Here is a 14,569-nt window from a genome sequence, read left to right as displayed (position 1 = left end):
TTCATTATTGTGTCCGACGCACGTGGTCTAGGTTCGACTACTGCGATCACAGGTAGCCCACGCTCACGTCTCGAGAAAAAGCCAACGATTAATTCATGAACGCGTCACGAGTTGTGTGACTCGGTGTCAGTTACGAGAGGAACCGTTGAAAATTTGAACACGTTATAAGGAATAGTTGTTGGCAACCGTCTGTCTCGGAAGACAATGGAAATTTGCACCTAAGAAGTAAAATCACGTCAAGCTGCACCGCCGGCTGTGGCTGTGAAGCCCAATGCGGGAGCTGTAGACTGGAGCCTCTGTCGCCTGCGAGTCCTCTTCACCTCCCACTGGCTCTCCCTCTTCAACTCGGCTTGTTTGACGCCGGCCTTGACAGTCGATCGCCAGAGTGTACGGTCGGCTGTTGCTGACTCAAGGTTTCCAGGGCTGATGTTGCAGGTCTTCAAGTCACGCTTGCAAACATCCTTGTAGCGCAGAGTTGGTCGTCCTGTTGGCCGCGTCCCTGTGGCGAGCTCACCGTACATGATGTCCTTTGGGATGCGTCCATCATCCATTCTGCATACATGGCCGAGCCAGCGCAGTCGCCTCTGGGTCAGCATGGCATACATGCTGGGTAGACCTGCCCGTGATAGGACCTCTGCATTTGTGATACGGTCTTGCCAGGTGTGCTAAGGAGTCGTCTAAGGCAGCGCATGTGAAAGGCATTCAACCTGCGTTCTTGGCGGGAGTAGAGGGTCCATGTCTCACTACCGTAGAGAAGGGTGCTCAGTACGCAGGCTTGGTACACCTTCATCTTTGTGTTGATGGTCAACAGGGAATTGTCCCAAACTCTCTTTGCGAGGCGAGCCATTGCCGTTGCTGCTTTTCCTATCCGAACATGGAGCTCAGAGTCCAGGGATAGGTTGCTGGAGATAAATGAGCCAAGGTAAGTGAAGTTGTCGACTACCTCTAGGGCGTGCTCGCCAATGGTGATGTGTGGGGTGACACTGACATCTTGGCCCATGATGTTAGTCTTTTTCAGGTTGATGGTTAGGCCAAAGTCATTGCAGGCTTCCGCAAAGCGTGTGATGAGCCGCTGCAGTGCCTCCTCGGTGTGGGCGGTGAGGGCAGCATCATCCGCAAACAACATCTCCCTGATGAGAACTCTGCGCACCTTGGTCTTAGCACGGAGGCGGGCCAAGTTGAAGAGGTTCCCGTCGCTCCTGGTGTGGAGGAAGATGCCATCTTCAGACTCGCGGAAGGCATAGCACAAGAGAAGGGAGAGGAACACACCAAAAAGTGTCGGGGCCAGGACACACCCTTGCTTCACGCCGTTCTTGATTGGAAAGGGGTCTGAGGATGATCCGTCAAACTGGACTGTACGGTTCATGTTGTCATGAAAGGATGTGATCATCTTCAGGAGCTTTGACAGACACCCAATTCTCTCCAAAAGGGCAAAGAGACTGTTTCTGCTCACCAGGTCGAAGGCCTTGGTCAGGTCGATGAAGGCAAGGTAAAGTGGGTGTCTCTGTTCGCGGCACTTCTCTTGAAGCTGTCTGAGGGAGAATACCATGTCGATTGTCCATCTCTCTGCACGGAACCGGCATTGTGAATCTGGGTAAACGCAGTCAGCCAGCAACTGCAGTTTGCTAAGCACGACGCGAGCAAAGGCCTTTCCTATGATGCTGAGAAGGGATATCCCACGATAATTGTTGCAATCACTGCGCTCGCCCTTGTTCTTGTAGAGCGTGACAATCTTAGCATCCCGCATGTCCTGGGGTATCGTGCCCTCCTCCCAGCATTGGAGCAGGAGATCATGTAGGTGGCCGAGAAGAGAACTCTCACTTGCTAGCTTGACAATCTCGGGGGGAAGGCCGTCACTGCCTGGTGCTTTGCCGCTGGCAAGGGACTTGATGGCTTTCCTCAGCTCGTCAACTGTGGGTGGTGTGTCAAGCTCTTCCATGGTGGGTAGGGTGGTGTTCTCGATGGCAGTGTTGATGACAGTGGTCTCCCTAGAGTACAGCTCCTGGTAATGCTCCGCCCATCTCTCCATCTGTTTGCCGCGGTCTGTGATGATCTCGCCTGTGGTGGACTTGAGGGGAGCAATCTTGATGGCGCTAGGGCCGAAGGCTTTCTTCATGTGCTCATACATGGCGCGGATGTTGCCACAGTCCGAGGCGATTTGGATGCTGTGACACAGGTCGAGCCAGTAGTCATTTGCACACTTGCGAGCAATCCTCTTGACGTTGTTGCAAGCAGCTCTGTGCGGTGCTCTTGGCAGTGATGGCGGGCTCCAACTCCTTGATCCCCACCTCGAACCAGTCTTCACTTTTTCTCTCCTGCATTCCAAAGGCGTCTGGGGCCGCCTCATACATGGCGTCTCGGATGTAGTTCCATCGCGCTGTGGCACTGTCAGTATGGTAGTCCCTAAGGCTTTCTCCATGGTCTTGGCAAAGCGCTCACGCGGTCCTGGGAGTGAAACTCTGGCTGTGCCAATACGGGGGCGTCCTTGCTGTTTGGAGCGATGAATGCGCTTGGGCTGGAGACGCGCCTTGCTGCAGACCAGGGAGTGGTCCGTGTCGCAGTCGGCACTGTGGTAGGTGTGGGAGGTGCCCCGCTTGAGGTGGGCGTTAGCTACCCAATGGGGCTCGAAGACCCCTCCCACCGTCGAGAGCAACCCCTGGCACCTGGCTCTACGCCAAACGAGCCTGGACTTATAACCAGTAGACTGCTGCTCTCCGTGTTGTGCCTACGCTGGTCAGCGAAGCTGGAGTGACCTCTCCAGGTGCAGGCCTGGGCGGAAGATATGGAAATCCTGGTGTGCCCAGTCGCCAGGATCCCCCTCTCGGCATTGCTGGTAGGGTCCGATGGAAAGGACGAGCAAAGGACGAGCCGATACGGTCGGTGCCAGCGCAGCTGCAGGAGTTGCCGGAAGGTTTCACATTGTTCCACCAGCCGCCTACAGGGCTCCACTCCGGATTTTCTGTCAGGGTTTACTCCCTTAGCCTTCACTTCTCCCAAAGCAACCACAAAGCAGTGGTGGTTCTGCAGCAGGTAGTACTGGGTTACAGGGTACCAGTAGCAGGCAAAAGATGTACCTGGAATAGTTTGGGGAACGAAATATGGTCGAAAAAAGAAAATTATTTTTATATTCTTTTTTTTTCAAAAATTGCACCTCGTTGGGGCCAACTTGATCAATCCTACTTGGCTCTTGGAAGGGCCAAATTGAGGAAAAAGTTCCAAAGTAGAATTCATAGGGGCCAATTCAGATTTTGGAGGGGTCGAAATGGTACCTGTCCCACCCGTTTTGGCTCAAATAGTCCAAAACGAAGCGGTTTTACTGACACATTTGTCAGAGAGATGTCTTATCTACCTATCACTTTGATCCTCTTCTTATTTACTTACAAATCATCTTTAGCTATTGAACCTTCCCTTTCTACGAACTGGGATTTCCAGCAACTCAAGGAGGCTGATATTGAGGGGTTGATAACAGATGTCCGCTACAAGAACCTTATTGACAAATATCAAATCGAAACTGGACACAGAGGTTACCCCGACGTAAAGGACATCAAACTTTTGAGAGTGGTAAAAGACAGGGTAAAGCAAAACTTGTCGCAACAGAATTTCCATACCAATGTTTCTCAAGGAACAGAGCTTCCAGTGCGCTTTCTCGATGACGCAGAAGACGAGAGAACGCATAAACTACACATTATAACCAAAGGCCCCGAAAGTGGTGCAGTTTGCTTTGACGGAACCCCTCCTGGATTTTATTTTCGCAGTGGAAATGGCTCGGGAAAATCGAAGTGGATTATATATTTTCAGGGGGGCGGATGGTGCTACCGTATCGAGAGATGTTATAGAAGAAGTGTGACAGCGCTTGGCTCGTCCAAATTTTTCCGGAAAACTATTCTCTTGGAGGGACTCCTTTCCAGCCAAGCTAAAAACAACCCCGATTTTTACAACTGGAACTCAGTCTTTGTGGCATACTGCGATGGTGGGTCTTTCACTGGAAATCGCGATAAACCATTAAAATTTAAAGACAGACTGCTCTACTTCCGAGGTCACCGAATACTTGATGTTCTTTTAGACGAGTTGCTCCGGAAAGGTCTCGACAGTGCTTCCGACATAATAGTCGGTGGAAGATCGGCTGGGGCCCTTACTGCCATCATACACGCCGACTATATCGGGTCGCGCTTACGACGCGCGACGAACGCATCTTTTCGGGTGCTTTCTGATGCGGGTTTTGTCTTAGACGAACGCGCGCTGAATGGCTCTGCAATGGCACAGTCTATGTTTCAGCAGCTCTACTCTTTGCATAATGCTTCAAAGAGTTTAAATCGAGCTTGTCTTCGCGCGCAAGGGTCGGATCAAAAATGGCGCTGTTTTTTTCCTCAGTATTCTATCCCTTTTGTCACTTCCACGATGTTCTTAGTGAGCCCCTTGTATGATTTGTGGCAATTGTTTTATTTTTCTCGAATGCCTTGCGTCTTTAATGTAAAGAGTTGCAATTCGACCGAAATACGTTTCGTAATGGAGTTTCGAAATATGACACTTCGAGCATTAAAAAACGTTCTGGCCTCCAAAACGACCTCGCTCTTCGCAAATGCTTGTCTTTCTCACACGCAGTGCGTTATGAACGATTATTGGACGCAAATTGCGATAAAAAATATCACACTCAAGCAGGCATTTTTCAACTGGTATCGTGGAAGTGATCAAAACAAATTCCTGATCGACCCCTCTCCCTATTTGGGTAACCCCACTTGTCCTAAGAATTATCATTGGTAAATAATATATGTGACATTAATATTAAACAGTTATTCACTACTTTCATCGACACTAAGGTAAATACTTGTTTCAGTTAATAGCACACAGATACCAAAAAAAAAAGTTTATTTCTGTCAATTTACCGAAAATTGTCGGAAATTAATCTCTCGACGCGCAAATTTGTCTCATCGGCTGCTCAGCAGTGAATGATACTTGCTAATCACCTCCAACTAGCCAATCAACGGTATGGAATATACTAATCAACAATTATTCGCCGAAGGCGGAGTTTTTACAGGTTAACGCACTCGTTGTTCTTGAATCGAGCGAATTCAAAGAAACAAGATTGTCCAAAGCTGGCTAAACTGTTGACAACACACAAAAACCTCAATTAGCTTGAATTAAAAATTTGAAATTCGCTGCCTTACCTTTCAAAACAGTTATTCCCCAAGCAGTTGCCTTCTTGCTGTTTCTAGGAATTGTATCATCAATAAGAGAATCAGTGTCTGCATCTGACAAATCGTCAAACTTTGAGTCAGCCGAAGCCATGGTGTAATGATAGTGGTGTGCTGAATTTGCACCACGGGTATTACACCACGATAATGACGTCTGGGAGGTTGTTTCGTCACAACCAAGAAAATCGGAATTCGTACAGTGTATAGAAGTTGAATAACAATGTTGTATAATCCCCGAGACGCATCTCTTTAATCAACTGAGCAACTCTACTAATGTTTGTTTTTAGGGACCTTAAGCAGATCATGTAACATGTACTTAAAGCTAAAGTTTGATTTTTAACAAGTTCAGTAGTCATACAGTTATAAAAGGAACTAGCAATTAAAAATTCTGTATATGCGAAAGGCGAATACCTGCTTAGAGTTATCACTACCCGGTCCACAGGAATGGAGATACATGGTCGGTTATTTCAACAAAGTTTAGCCGTTATTTAATGAAACGTCGTCTTAAACAATTCTCAATTCAACTAGACCTTTTATTTGAACATTTAATTTTGTGAATAGTGCATGTCAAGAAGGCCGAAAGCTAGCAGTGGAAAGATGTTTATTCAATGATCTCGTTTATGACTGGCCCACAGGGATAATGTTGAGGGAGGAAAGAGGAAGAAAGGAAGAGGGGAGGGGAAGGGAGGGGAGGGGAGGGGAGGTTAAAAAAGCTCCAGACAGGGGTATACTAGAGAGTGGGCTCATTAGAGGGTGGAGGGCGGGGGGTCGAACAGTGACGTTTACGTCTGTGGTGTTTAAAGTTTATTTGACGTTGTTCGGTACCCCCGATGTTATTTGTTTACATTATACAAGTTAAGATCTATAAAATTGTATCCTTTTTTAACTCGTGAATTGCGCGCATGCGCAAGAGCGAGTTATAGATACGATTTGGGGAATGCCATTCGCTCGCTCGCTCAATTGGTCGATTCCTGTAAACTTTTTTTAGATTTTAGGCTTTTGAGTGCATTTGATAGTTTTTGGCGAGCAATAAACAGACGAAATGGCGACCTTTGTTGCTAAGAATAGTGGTGGGGTGAAAAAGAAGCCAATGATAATCTTAAAAGAGTTTTTTTTTTTCGTTTTAGTTTCAACAAGCGGCGCCAGCGACTGGCAGGCATGCAAGGATTCACACTGAAATAAGAGAACAACCTTCGTTTTTCATAAAATTGTAATTTACAATCCTTGAACTTGAAAACAGTCCGAAGATTCATTGAAAATATCACTTACTGCGAAGCGCTCGGCTGTTATGGCGTGAGATTGAGGACAAAATTGATCACTACGTTTCGTCGCGTGTGTTTTTCCTGTGTGAAGCAACAGAAGATGCCGGCGACTGACGAAAATAACAAGTTAACACGAAAATCATATAACACCTAAACAAACAATTTTAGCTACCGATTTTCAGTGAATTTTTAAAGAACAATTTTCTTTTTAGTTTCAAGACAATTTGAAGATTCAACATACATACAACGTACTAAAATGCGAAAGTTACACACTACAAAATTGATAAATAGGCCTGAAATGAAATTCTATCTTGTTATTGATTATACGTTGCCTAGCACGTGACTTAAATCTACCCAGGCGGAGAACCAAAATGACGGTGGCAGGCTTGGCTTAGTTATATCACTCAAAACTCGTTCCCGTTTGTCTCATTTGATAAAAAGGGAATCGTTAATGTTTTCATTAAGACAGTATTGCCTTGATTTTGTAATATTTACAACGAAAGACAGTAAATTTCACTTTTCACCCACATTTACTTCCAACCTTTTCTTTTGAGCCAGAAACAAAAATGATAGACGTTTAAAACACATGACATCATCCACCTTGTCAAATGTAATAGCATGATCATTTCAATTGTAATGCCTTCTTATCCCAACGTTACTTTGTTTCTTTGCTACATTAGCGAACACTGAACTACTGCTCATACTCTAGATATGACAATCAACCACAAAATTCCCTAAACCAGATAACATTAAACATAGTCTAAAAAATCATGTGTCAATTCACGAGTTTGCTCACAGAGCACTTTGATTCAATTGTTCGTCCGATCTTTCTTTTATGGTGTTACCCGTCGATTTGGCTGGTACCGTGCACTGCTTTGTCTATCGTTGCGTTTTTTTTCATGCCTTCTGACTTGGTATGCGCCCAACCTTTCTTGTAAGGTGTTACCCGTTGGTTTAGCTGGTACCATGCACTGATTTGTCTCTTATCCTTGCGTGTCTCACTGAATTGCCAGAAGAAAAGATGCTAATTGTGTACTGTTACTTTCCGTTAGTGCTGTACATCCTTTTTCATAAATCATCCTCAGACGTTGTCACTCTGCCTCCCGTGAACTGGGATTTTCAGCAGTTTGCAAAGGGCAATTTCGAGGGCATTTTAACTGATTCCTTTAACAATGGCCATGGCGGCAAGGATCATATTGCCAGAGGTGACACAAACTGGTTAAGAAATACAGGCAAGGTGAAAAACAACTCACCGAATCAGAAATTTCCTCCAAGTGTTCGCAAGGCAACGAACTTGGACGATACAACAGATAAGAAAGTTCATCAGCTTTTTTTAATATCTGAAGGTCCCCGAAAGGGCGCCGTTTGCCTTGACGGTTCCCCTCCTGGATTGTACCTACGCAAAGGAAGTGGCTCGGGAAAATCGAAGTGGACAATATTTTTTCAGGGTGGTGCGTGGTGTCATGATACTGAAACATGCTATCAACGAAGTGGCACAGCGCTTGGTTCTTCTAGATGCTACGGCCGTTACCTTTCCAAAGTAGAAGGACTGCTTTCCAATGAAGCTAAATACAACCCTGACTTCTTTAATTGGACCTCAGTGTTTTTTCCGTACTGTGATGGCGCATCGTTTTCTGGAAATCGCGCTCAACCATTAAAATTTAAAAAGAAACTTCTTTATTTTCGAGGTCACCGAATAATGGATGCTCTACTTGACGAACTTCTTCAGAGAGGCATCGGAAATGCCTCGGAAATAATATTGGCTGGTAGATCGGCTGGCGCTCTTTCTGCCATCATACACGCCGATTATATCCGATCACGTTTACGAAGCGTGACGAATGCATCCTTCCGGGTACTTTCGGATGCTGGATTTTTCCTGGACGAACCGTCTTTGAATGGCTCCAAAATCGCTCGATCGGTTTTTCAACAGATGTACTCGTTACATAATTCTTCAACGGGCTTAAATCAAGCTTGTCTCCGCGCGCAAAAGCGTCAGTATAAATGGCGCTGTTTCTTTCCGCAATATTCTCTTCCGTTTCTTTCTTCGCCTATCTTTTTGGTGAACTCTTTGAACGATCTATGGCAGCTAGCTGTTTTCTCAAATATCCCGTGTGTTGTCAAAGTGAAGACTTGTCATTCAAAGGAGTTGCGTTTCCTTGCGAAGTTTCGCAAGAAAACTTTGCATGCTCTGCGTTCGGTTTTTGACTCCAGGAAGACAGCAGTATTCGCAGACGCTTGTCTAGCTCACACGCAGTGCGCCATGAATGATTATTGGACGCAAATCGAGGTAGAAAATATTTCAATTGCGCAAGCTTTCTCTGACTGGTATCGTGAAAGGGAACAAAACCGGTTTATGATCGACCCTCTCTCCTATTCACGTAACCCAACCTGCCCTAAGCGTTATCATTGGCGATAAATATAGAATTTTTTAATTTTTGTATTTAGCTCTTAAGAAAAGATGCTGCTCCATAGTCGCTTCCTTGCCTGTGAATATCTGTGATAGGCTGCTTTGCGATTTTTATTGGTGTGCAAAATTACCTAAAACTGCAAATATGAGGTCAATAACATCAAAAATTATGAAAGAGGCCAAAATAAACCAGGAAGGACAGCGAATGGCCGAGGATTGAAAATATTTCTATGAAGTGGAAATAGAGGTAATTAAATTTGTTTGACTGACTGTTATGACCGATCCAACTCTAGAGCGGTTTTTAATAACGAAATTGTGAAATTTGAACTGTCGTGTGTCTTAGGCTCACGAAATTTTAGCACTTCCTAGATAAAAATGTCTTGTCGGGGATTTTAACAATTTTTTTTAGGCTGAGGCTGTTTTAGCTCGGAAAATGTAATTTTGAGTGTGAAAAAATTTCAGTACATTTGTAGGACTGAGGTTCAATATACTCAAACGAACAACTTTTTTTAAGAAAAAGTGTGGCGTTTTTACGTAGAGGAAGGGATCTGGAGTATAACAGGGTAATTTAGTATCATCATCAACTGAGTTGGCCGCCGTAAAGAGTTTAAAACGCAGCACCACAGTTTCCTTAGAAATTTACCCCCTTTATTCATGGTTGGAGTAGTTTGGCTTGGACTGCAGATAAAACTTGAGAAATGAGGACCCATGTTTGTAACCCTTTGACCCGTAAAAAAGACCAGCATCCAATTTCTCTCGAGAACAAAGAGAATGATCACCAACTAAAGAAGCTCTAACTTGATTGTTTAACAAATTCTCCTTGTCCGCACCTTAGGAAATGTACAGAGAACGATATGGAGAATATACATACTGATGCGAGCGTGTAAAGGGTTAATATTCACAAACCGTAGCTTAGCGCACCTAGTCCAACAAATTCTATGTTTTAGGTGGCCACTATCAGTTTAGCAGCGCTCTCTCTTCTCTTGAAAAGTGGAACACCTGCTAAAATTATCTTTTTGTCACGGCAAGCGATTGTGACACTATTTCAGCAGGTTCCCTTTTAAATGCTCCACTCTAGCGTGTCATTGCATTTTCCATTATTGTTTTTTGTTGGCTGAAGAATGGAATATTTTGTCTATTCTTTTGTGATGAGTCTCCTGTCCTTGAACTTCTTAGAAATCTCGTATGCCATATCTTCCCATCCTTCAGTGAAAGATTATCGGTATTTTGCAGCGGGAAATTTTGATGATTTACCAACGGATTCTTGTAGGAATAGAGAGGGAGAAGTTGACAGGAAACGTAACGGGGTCGCCAAGCAAAACAGCAAGAAGAAAGAAGTTTTATCAGCTCTTGAAAAACTTTTTCCCTCCAAAGAAAAGGAATCAGTCGAAATACCTTATAAACTACATCTACTAACCAACGCCTCTGACAAGGGAGCAGTTTGTCTCGACGGTTCCCCTCCTGGAATTTACTTACGGAATGGAAGGGGATCAGATAGATCGAAGTGGATAGTGTTTTTGCAGGGGGGTGCATGGTGCCATGATGCTGAAACGTGCTATGAGCGAAGTAGCACAGCGCTTGGTTCTTCTAAATGTTACACCCGTCATTTTACAGATGTACAAGGATTGCTCTCGAGCCAAACGAGAAACAATCCAGATTTTTACAAGTGGACTGTGGTCTTTGTTGCTTACTGTGACGGATCATCGTTCACTGGAAATCGTGACAAACCGTTCAAATTCAAAGACAAGTTACTTTATTTCCGAGGTCGACGTATACTCGATGCAGTGCTAGAAGAGTTGCGCCGACGAAATATCGACAAAGCTACCGAGATCATATTGAGTGGCTCGTCAGCTGGTGCAATGTCTGCGATCGTACACGCTGATTATATCCGAAGGTGGCTTCGACGCGAGACGAAGGCCTCCTTCCGTGTTCTCGCCGATGCAGGTCTTTTCATTGACGAGCCGTCACTGAATGGAAGTGAAACAATTCGATCTGTTTTTCGCCAGGCATACAAATTACATAATTCTTCCTCGGGATTAAATGAAGACTGTATACACGCCCAGAAGCGTAAAAAAAGGTGGCGTTGTTTTTTTGCGCAGTACTCTCTGCCCTTCGTTAAATCTCGTTTATTTGTAGTCAATTCTTTGTACGATTCCTGGCAATTAGCCTACGCATCTAATGTTCCTTGTATTTTCGATATAGAAAGTTGTACTTCTGACGAATATTCTTACGTTATGAACTTTGGTAAAAAAACGAAGCAGGCTTTACGATCTATCCTTGACTCGAAGAGCAAAGGAGTTTTGGCGGACTCTTGCTTTGTTCACTCTCAATGTAGTCAAAACCATCCTTGGATGAACATTCAAGTAAGCAACACTACAATCGCCAAGGCGTTCCTTAGCTGGTACCGGGGGAATCTGGAGAACAGATGTCGTGTTGATGGTTATTATCCTTGTAATCCTACTTGTTGTGATTAAAGTGCTGATGAGGCAATTTTTTTTCCTCATTGTTTAACCCTCCAGAGCATTAATAAAATGTATTTTACTTTCAAAAATTCGTAAGTTTGTACCATTTTCCGTGGTCTTTTCATTTCACGTGATGGCGGTTGCTACGACGATGAGAGAGAGAATTAGATAGGTACATTGCATATATATATATATAGAAGATTGGATCAAACCTCAAGCCTTGCGCGCATAGTACCTTTAACGGTTTCCAAAACATGAAGAGACTTTGGGTATCAATGTGTCCTTGGACAGGGCTCTATTCTCTCACTGGTTTCTCTTACTGTTTGCTGGTATTCATTTGCGATTCATACTCGTGAGTTTTAAAAATCTTTTTTCCATAAGCGGCTATCGCTCGTGTAATAGTTGGCCGTGCCCGGAAAAGTGCCGTAAGGCGAAGCCCGAACACGAAACCCTGTTGGGTCTGCTTTCATTGAATCCCCAGATACTTAAAGTTGGAGGGTGGCATTGTGAGAGTTGAATTTCTTTCCCATTAACACAGCTTTTTTACCCAACGAAGGTGCCTATCCTGGAGCTTTCGATCAAAATTCCGCTAATGTACTTGAATACAGCTCTATCTATCTTTTCTTCCGTCTTAAATGCGTCTCCCTCATGGTAATCTGACTTCAAAGGTCTGATAAACAAGCTGTTATCCTGGTTTATTCAAAATTACGTCAGTACTTAGCCTTAAAAGCACAAGGCCTTATTCTATTTTGATGATAACCCACGAGAACAAGTTATAAAATGTTGAAAGTTTTACGTGAAATAACTGGTTACAGAGAAATTTTCAATTGTTGGTTTGTTATATTCATCCATAATTGGTCCAGAAAACCTGCAAAATAATTTAAACCAATCAGATGCGAAACTAAAAGTAACCGAATGCTGGTCACCCGCGTTTTCCCGCGCTGTAGATAGTCAACTTGTTTTCACTTTGAGTTTTCATTGGCTTCTTGTGATCTTTTCCTCTGTTCTGATTGGCCCATTTATCACTTTGTTTGAACTGGACGACGCTCTGTCCAATTGTTAGCTCGTAGAATGTAGGAAATTATAATGAACTTAGTTTTTCTTATTTTTTTTTCTTTCTTTTCAGGTGTTTTTCGTGGACTATGGTAATTCTGAGTGGACAAGTGCCAACCACGTGAAGCGCATGCTCCCTCACTTTCTTCATCTTCCATTCCAAGCTCTCGAATGTTTCTTAGGGAATGTGGAGCCTATTGATGACGTGGTCGGAAATGGTAAAAAATGGTCCCCGGATGCTATGTAAGTATTTAAATTTCAAAAGCTAAAAATAATCTTTATATGAAAGCCAAGTTATTCTGGGAAATCTCACTTATCAGAGGTGCAGGTAACTAAAGTGCATGGTTGTATTTCAGGAGATCCTAAATTCTTACTTAAATTGTTTTCAACTGATTTGGTGGTGAAGGGACCACGTTTAGAAATTTTGTTTTAATATTTGCGCCGCGAAAAACTACCCTAAACTCCAGAAGGTTGAAGGTCACGGGAATAGAGGAAATGATCTACAGCTTTAGCGACTCTTGATACTTAAACAAATTCTCCTTGTCAACACCATAGGAAATGTAAAGAGAACAGTATGGAGAATATGCATATTGATGTTGGGTGTGAAGGGTTAACTTAGACTATGTGAGTGAAGGAGAATTATTGAGTTTTGTGACTATTGGTAGTATCTGGCTAGCGTCTCAAAGTAAATTAATTAGAATGACTTAAAAATTTTTCCTTTCGTTTCATCGATGTTATTGATTTCATACCCGTATTTTTATTTTCAGATCAACTTTCAAATCGCTTACAGAGGACAAAGTATTGATAGCACACATCCTTTCTAAGTAAGTTAGTTTTTTCGTTCACTACCTGCGTAATGCGAATGCGAGAAGAACGAAATACGGCATATCTTGTTGAATCTTCCAATAACTCTCCAAAACTGAGGGAGAGGGGGTGGGGGCAACCCAGGACCTCCCGTAGCTATGTCCCCGGATGTGCGTAGGCGTGTGATTCGTCGATCAATCAAGTAATATTTCTTCATCTTTTATTTGCTTCTTTGAAAAGTACTTAAGGGGGATTTGGTGCCAAATCAAGATAGAACCCTTAAGCTGACAGTTTGCTTGTTTTTGTCATCTAGTAGCGGGATAGTGTATTACTGTGACAAGGACAGCTCACTCGTCAGTTTCACTTGGGAGTGAAGGGGTTGACTCACTTTTTTTGTCTCTCAGGGCGTGGAATCAGACTATTTATGTTGACTTGTTCGACACGGAGGGTGAAGAAATTCACATAAACAAAGTGCTGATCGAAAGGGGGTTAGCAAAAGAAACAGACCACACAGTCAGCAATCCCTGGAATATTGAAGCAAGTTTTAAATTCAATCCCCATATGACCACTGGTCTGCCAGGATGATGTTTCGCTGCGTTTTATTCAACAGTCACGCTAGGATGCGTGAACAAGGAAAAAACCGTGACCAAGGGAAAAAAAAAATGTCACGCAGCTAGCTAGCTGAGCGTCGTGGTGTAGAGCTGGTTGCTACAACAAGCTTTACAGGTAGAGAGAGGGTTCTAAAATTCATTCGAATTATAATTACGTTGCTTGATGTTCACAGTCACGCTTGGCCTGACGGATTAAGGAGAAAGCATCGTGTCACGTAGCTCATTTATTGTCGACTGCATGGTATATTGTGGGGCAGAGGTGTTAGTAAGAAATGCTACACTGGTAGGCACGAATACTCAGAACAGAATGTCTGCAATTCCTGCCGATGAATATGTGTATACCTCAAAAATAGAAATGGTTTCCGTTTTTCTACAAGAAATGAGGTGTTTTTGTTAATGATTTTGATTAAAAAGATGTTAACTTTAACCACCATCAGAGAGTGGGACTGCAAGGACGAGGTAAAAATCGTGAAAGAATGAAAACATCAAATTTGCTTAAGATTAATGTGGAAGATATTTTAAAATCAAAACAGCGTATGAATGGTTTGCAATCAACTTGCTTTGGGACATATATCTTGACAACATTACTTGAGTGAGAACCTTTTTCAAGGAGAGCATTTCAGTTCTAGAAAAGATTAAAAACAATTCTTTTTGTTACTCTTAATTGGATTACTTTCCAGTGTACTACTACAGAACTTGTGGTCGACTCTGATGATGACTTCCGCACAAGTTGTCGAAGGGTCAATCTTCACTACCGACACCAGTCCTTCTCAGGACT

At 43.5% G+C, this 14,569-nt stretch overlaps 3 protein-coding genes across 4 annotated transcripts in view; all 3 read left to right on the top strand.

Annotated features, from left to right (window-relative positions):
- The window catches only part of LOC131777198 (uncharacterized), a 38,075-nt gene extending 23,568 nt beyond the window's left edge, over positions 1-14,507 (top strand). The window contains exons 22-24 of one of the 2 annotated variants that reach the window (XM_066158566.1): positions 12,450-12,619; positions 13,144-13,200; positions 13,585-14,507. In XM_066158566.1, the coding sequence (XP_066014663.1) occupies positions 12,450-12,619; positions 13,144-13,200; positions 13,585-13,765 (408 nt within the window). In that variant the 3' untranslated portion in view covers positions 13,766-14,507. The remainder of the gene's footprint in view (positions 1-12,449; positions 12,620-13,143; positions 13,201-13,584) is intronic. The other variant, XM_066158565.1, reaches the window with a different exon arrangement.
- Positions 7,476-8,870, top strand: LOC136284441 (uncharacterized). Its single transcript, XM_066174773.1, has one exon. It carries the CDS (start codon positions 7,476-7,478, stop codon positions 8,868-8,870), a length of 1,395 nt encoding a protein of 464 aa, XP_066030870.1.
- On the top strand, positions 9,983-11,341 carry LOC131777263 (uncharacterized). The gene has a single exon (XM_059093526.2). The coding sequence runs from the start codon at positions 9,983-9,985 to the stop codon at positions 11,333-11,335; it is 1,353 nt and encodes a 450-aa protein (XP_058949509.2). The 3' UTR covers positions 11,336-11,341.
- Positions 14,508-14,569: the final 62 nt, after the last annotated feature.

The sequence above is a fragment of the Pocillopora verrucosa genome, chromosome 11 (assembly GCF_036669915.1).
Source record: "Pocillopora verrucosa isolate sample1 chromosome 11, ASM3666991v2, whole genome shotgun sequence".
NCBI classification, from domain to species: Eukaryota; Metazoa; Cnidaria; class Anthozoa; order Scleractinia; family Pocilloporidae; genus Pocillopora; species Pocillopora verrucosa.
The sequence above is the reverse complement of the archived record's forward strand: the minus strand, read 5'-3'. Positions and strand labels throughout refer to the sequence as shown.

Bases quoted from the DNA above. Each gene is read 5' to 3' on its own strand.
- LOC136284441 (XM_066174773.1), top strand. From the start codon at position 7,476: ATGCTAATTGTGTACTGTTACTTTCCGTTAGTGCTGTACATCCTTTTT.
- LOC131777263 (XM_059093526.2), top strand. From the start codon at position 9,983: ATGGAATATTTTGTCTATTCTTTTGTGATGAGTCTCCTGTCCTTGAAC.